Source organism: Sparus aurata, chromosome 22, assembly GCF_900880675.1.
Source record: "Sparus aurata chromosome 22, fSpaAur1.1, whole genome shotgun sequence".
NCBI classification, from domain to species: domain Eukaryota; kingdom Metazoa; phylum Chordata; class Actinopteri; order Spariformes; family Sparidae; genus Sparus; species Sparus aurata.
The window spans coordinates 12836884-12843090 of NC_044208.1; the positions used below are offsets into that span (position 1 = coordinate 12836884).

The window sequence follows — 6207 nt, forward strand, 5'->3', positions numbered from 1 at the left end:
GTGTCGTGGGAACATGAGTGATAAGTCTTTGTAGGCTTCAGCAACTACAGTTTTACCAAGGCTGCAATGATTAAATCGATTCTTCTACTAGTTGTCATCAACAGAAATGCATTATGCTTTTTCCATTTACTTCCTTTCCTTCAGTGTTTTATACACAGTATGTTCTTGTGCACATGAAAGATCTTGGATAGTCCACACCAACAGAAGCTCCCGTCTCCCACGGAAAACACTGCTCCTGAAACGCTACATCAGTAGCCCCGCCTTTAATTCTGTGACTTTGTGACAATTTATACCGATGTTCACAGTGGAAGAGAAGCTAGCTGTAAAACGAGAACACGACGGAGCCGACTGGAGGCAGCCTAATTCTGTTCATTTATGACATTCAAGCCATTAATAAGAGATGCAATACTTCAGAATTCGCAGCCGGAAGCAAAATAACTTTCATTTTCAGATGCTGTGGTTCAGATGACGGAAGAGTCCGGCCCTCATTGGTTTCCATGGGCCTTTAAATGGGCAGTTGGCCAGATGACAAAGCCAAGAGTACACTGCATCTTTGTTTCTTCAGTCGGGAAAGCGACAACGCCACAGCAAGTGACCCCGCAGGCCTGTTGTGACATCTGGCACTGGAATAGTGCACCGTTATCAGGCCGGGCCACTTAACAGAAAGACAACACACCAGAATAGCCCTCTTCACCTCCGCCTCGAGGTGTCAGTCAACGAGTCACATATGAGACTACGAGTGGTTCATACTGAATGTCAGATGTGTGATGTTTTATATATGAGTAGCGCTGAGATAAAGCCAGGGTTGGCCCCAGAAAATTGGTTAGAGCAGGTGGTAAACACTGCCTCTAACCCACCTCAGCACCTGATGGTGTCAACAACAGCCTCCCTCATTAAATATATGGCCTTTACTGTGTGAAATCACACCTCTGACATTTTAGCCCTGAAGCTGAAATACGAGAGAGAAGGCGGCTGTTAATTCACTAAAGGTGGACCGCCTCCGCTATAAACTGCAGTGGGAAACCCTGACATCATTAAATAGACAAAGAAGAAACCTGGATCCAGCATGTGATTCCTTTAACACAAAAGACAACGTAAAAAAAAAGGCTTTCAGGAGAACATTACTGACACGCATAGCATCTCATTATTTGGAGCTGGAAATCATCATCCAACACTTTCAGGTTGAAATTCTCCATTAAAAAAAAACAAAAAAAAAAACAGCTCAACATTTATTCTAACAAATGATTTACTGATTATTTTTCGAAATAATTTATAATTTATTCATTTAGTCTCAAAAAACGTTGAGATCTTGATTAATTGATCAATTTGTTCAGAATCACATTCTTTTCAGTCAGAACTTCCTACAACCCAACATGACGTCTTCGATAGTCTTGTTTTGTCCAACCAACAGCCTCAAACCCCCCCAAAATATTCTCTTTGTAATCATGTTAAAACAAAGAAAACCAAGAAAAGCAGCCAACTGTCAATAATAAAAACCTTATTGGCGGTGCCTTATCCATCAGCCATCACTCATCTGCAGTCAGACCAGCTTAATTGCATTGGAGGGGCCACCAGGGGCCACCTGGCACCCACAGCAGGAGAGGAAGCTGTGGGGTGCAGAGCGGGGAGGGGGAGAAAGGTGTCAAAACCAGCCGGCGGCGCGCTCAGAACCACTGCCCAGAGGCATCGCTCACTTCAGCTCCACACACGTTTCATTCTGGGAGCATAATGTCACCCATTCATCATCATAATAGAGAATTAATTGGAGCATCCATTCAACAGACGCAACCAGGCTGCACCTCCAAGTACAGTGCGTGCCACTCGCGTGCATCACACCAGATGCCTGAGTAAATTGGCAGCTTAACGTCTTTGCCTCGCACAAAAGTAAAAGTTAGGCACCTCCCGGACTCTTCTCAACATGCAAATCACAAACCACTTAACTTCTACATAAATCAGCTTTGCCTGGCATTTCACAAATTCATCCGAGAAAGCTGAAAATCACGGCCAACCCTAAAAGGTTGAAGTCTTAATCTACCACATTCCACTTGATGGATTGTAATTTGATGAAATTGCCCTAAATGTCATGTTCAGAGGGCTGAACAGCTTTTCTAACCGTTCCTCCATACGAGAAGTAGCAGAGAGTTCCCCCTCCGGGGTCTACATATCAAAGCGTTTCCCCCAGTCTAATTACCCTATCATGGCCTTGGCAGGTGCAAGCTGCTGGATTGGAACAAAGCCAGCCCTCATATATCAGGGCAACTTTAAAAGATGACCCAGACGACACTTGCGAACCACTGTAGCTGCAATCGGATCCTCGTGAAGCATGCGATCGTTTAGCGGCGATGTGTGTCGATGCTCATAAGGACAAGACGCTGCCAAGAACCCCCGTTTAATGATGTCCGTCTTTCTCTGGAGGAGCAGATTACATGTGACCCCAAAAAACCTAGACCAGATAGTCAAAGATTCACTGTAGACTTTGCATCAATGTGATCGTTTAGCGGCAGTTTGTTCGGATGAAATTTCAACTTCTTTCCTTCAAGCCTTCCACTGTAGAGCTGTGGAGCCTCTGCACGGGAAGATGGTTGCACTAAGATGCAATGATTCCTCAATTAATCATTAAGACAATCCATTAATTGTGTAAGTAGTTCTTCAAGCAGAAATGCCCAAAATGTGACGGTCCAGGTTTCTCAAATGTGAAAATGTGCCCGTTTTCTTGTTCCGACATCATCATTATTATTATTCTGAAAGTGTGAATTTTTATCCAATTTATTGCTGCTGTCATGTACTTGATGTATGCAGAATGGGAGAGTAAGTCTAGACCATTCATAAAAGGGTTTAAAGATGTGTTCCCTCGGGCATTTGTGGGCATGGATCAGGAGATGAACAGTAAATCGTTTAAATTCTAAATGGAGTTCTGTGTTGTGCCAATAAAAACATGCTTGTAGCTTTAACTTGAGAGGAAATTACACTCACCGGCCATGTAAACTGGAAGGGGAACGATATCTTGCCAGCAATGGCAACTTTATCCAGCACAGAATTTTCTTACCGTCTCCTTAGGTTTCATCGACTTTATCCAGGACACAAATTTCTCACTGTTTTCTGATATTTTATAGACAATCAATAAAATGATCAGTTTGTGGTTTTTTTTTCCTGTTCTGAGTTAAGCTCTATTGTACTAAATGTATGCTGAATGGGAGAGTAGCGCCAAACCATTCAGAAATGATTTCATGATGTGTTCCGTCAGGTGTTTGTGGGCATGGATCAGGAGACGAAAACTAAATCGCTGATATTCTAAATGGAGTTCTGTGTTATGATGCCAACAAACAAACACACGCAAAAAAAAAAAAAAAAAAAAAAAAAGACACTTTAACTTGGGGAGGATATGACACTCACCGGCCACGCGAACTGGAAGGGGATCAATATCTTGCCGGCCTCGTTGACTTTGTTCGGGTTATTCTTGGCGCCCTTAAAAGAAAGCATATTTCCACCGAGAACTTGCGTAGATCCAGCCCCGAACGTGCAGGGGCCGGTGGTGACCACCTCCATCTGGTACTCCTTCAGGCAGATCTTGAAGTAAGTGTCGCACTCGTCTCGGGTGCAGCGCAGGTCCGGGGAGCTCCTGGAGCCGTCGCAGCACTCCCCGTCCGCCAACTCGCCGTTCACATTCTCCACGGAGATCAGCTGCAGCTCGAAATAGCCGGTTGACTGGGACACCTAGAAACAACATTTTAAAATATATATTTATATCTATTATATGTAGCCCTTTATTAAGAGTCTGCAGCGTGGGGTTTGTGGTGCGTAAAACCGGGGGGGGGGGGAAGACAAGTGGCCAAACTGCGCCTGAATGTTCATTTAAAAAAACCGGCGTAAGGCTCGTGCAGATTGGGTGCATGATCCCAAAAATGATGTGCTGCACGTGAACAGCCTATGGGAAGGCTTTTTTTTTTTTTCGTCAGACAATCAAGGTTTACTCTCAGACGGGGAGAGAGGAGGGAGGAGGAGGAGGAGGAGAAGGATGAAGGAAGGGGGGCGAATTAACCGCTGCAGCAGCCAATTGATGCAATGCAACTTACAACTTCTTCATTCAGGCCTTAAAAAAATAAAGAAACACACGCACACACACAGGGAGAGAGAGAGAGGGAGAGAGACCCCCTCCACCAAAATGGAGAGAGAGAGAGATAGAGAGACAGAGAGAGAGAGAGAGAGAGAGAGTAGCCTGTATCAATTCCTTCATCAAATCTTGTCATGGTAACACGATCACATGCTCCACAACTGACGGCTACGTAATTCAATTATCGATTAATGTGATGCGAATATGCACAGAGAGGCGAACACGTCTTGCCCACGCCCACCAACTTTTGACATGGCTCATTTAATATCTTTTTTTTATATATAAAAAAACGTGCGTGGAACGTAAAGGGGGGTGGAGGGTGTCAACATTATTTTTTAGGGGGAATTAATGATAAAAAATAATAATAAAATAAAATAAACCTCCCCCCGAAGAGAGGCTCCCTTCTTACCTCCGTCCATAACGTCAACAGCAGGCACACTATTGGGAGGCAATTCCTAATCCTGGTGCGATTCCACATGCCGTCCGATTAATTAGAGTGACATAGGGGGGGAGAAGCGATGAGAAAAGACAGGCAGCCGCGGACCCGGCGACTAGTTCCTCCTCTCCTGACATGCAAAGACACAATATTCACATGCGCGTCTTCTCCTCCGGCCGGATTCCAGCGAGGCGTTACATGCGTGTGTGCGAGCGAGGCGGCGGATTGCAACGCGGCGATGATGGTCCATGAACAGGAGTGTCCCTCCGTCAAAATCTCCACACAGCAACTGAGATGTTTCCCCAGCCACACAGCCTGAGGAGAGGACGTCTGCTTTGATTGGCAGCTCCGCAAACCACTTACAAATTGGCCTGCGGGCCAGTCTCTGAGCCAACCGGATTAAGGGGCGGACAATAGTATGATAACCCCCACCAGCCCTGCTCCCTCCACCTCCTCCTCCTCTTCCTCCTCCTCCTTCCCAAAACTTGAATTATACTGGGGTTTTGGTTTTTTTTTGCGTTCAGCTTCATTTGGACCAAAAAAAAAAAACAAAAAAAAAAAACCCGCATTACAACATGCGCACAGCAGCAGCAGCAGGACCGGACTTCAATTAAAACAGGAGCTTTTTTTTTAGGCCTTGAATGAAATGATTGTCATTATCTGATTCACTGCTTGCTTCCTGATATCAGTCATGTCATGCTCCCGTTTCACTCGTTTGTTCCGTGACAAATCCGAATTTTAATGTGTCATTTGACTTTTATTGCACATCCACGGTCTCAATATCCCTCACTAACTGTGAGTGGTGCAATTTGTCACCACAAGTTTGTTTTTGTTTTTTTTTTTCAAATAAGACTACATTTCTAACAGCAGAGTGGACTGACTGCATCCGGATGTGATTACGATGGTGTGATCACAGCTCTGAGTGTGTTTTATTTCAAATGTTCTGCATCCAAATTGATTTTCCTGCTTTTACCCCCAGTGATGCTCAAACACAGTTTATTCTGGACTCTGAATGTATTTGATCCTCTTGACTTCTGTTCTTCGTGTTAATGGCTGCTGAGAGTCAAACTGCCACCGAAACACGTCAGTTTTTATCCAGTAATGAGACGAGACTTAACAAGGAGCTCTCCTCAGTTCAACACCCCTCCACCCCAATTCATTGCAGCAGTGAAGAGCGCCCTCTACTGTCCGCACCGGTCACAATCTAACCTGATTAATATGAGGGAACGAGATACAGAAAAAACTAGAACACAGATTTCCTATATGCTGGTGTTCTTACAATTTCCTAAACCTTGGATGCATCTTAAAGTGGAAAAACAAATGCCCCTGTTTCTATCTCTAATGGTGAAATGATTGCTTTCATTCATGTAGCGTGGTTTGCTCTCATCGGTGGTTGAGTAAGTATTCAGATTCTTCATTTTTAATACTAATCCTGCATCCAGAGTCTTATTTAAGCAAAAGTGTACAAGTACTAGTGACAAAATAAACCTTGTGCGCTAAAAGGAAACACCTGGAAACCCTTTCAGAATCATTAATTGACTGGATTATAAATAGGGATGCATTCATGTAGCAGTTGGTTAATTAGGAGCTAAATTCACTTACCTTACATGCTGTTGGGTGGATGAACTCATAATTATACATCGTAATTTATTAGTTGATT

General features: G+C 44.0%; 1 protein-coding gene across 2 annotated transcripts in view; it reads right to left on the reverse strand.

The window, feature by feature from the left end:
* Window positions 1–4942, reverse strand: part of jag2b (jagged canonical Notch ligand 2b) — a 49234-nt gene extending 44292 nt beyond the window's left edge. For both annotated transcript variants that reach the window (XM_030406271.1, XM_030406269.1), the window contains exons 1-2: window positions 4521–4942; window positions 3394–3714 (exon numbers count right to left, since the gene is read on the reverse strand). In XM_030406271.1, coding sequence (XP_030262131.1) covers window positions 3394–3714; window positions 4521–4589 — 390 coding nt within the window. In that variant the 5' untranslated portion in view covers window positions 4590–4942. The remainder of the gene's footprint in view (window positions 1–3393; window positions 3715–4520) is intronic.
* Between the last annotated feature and the right edge of the window lie 1265 nt (window positions 4943–6207).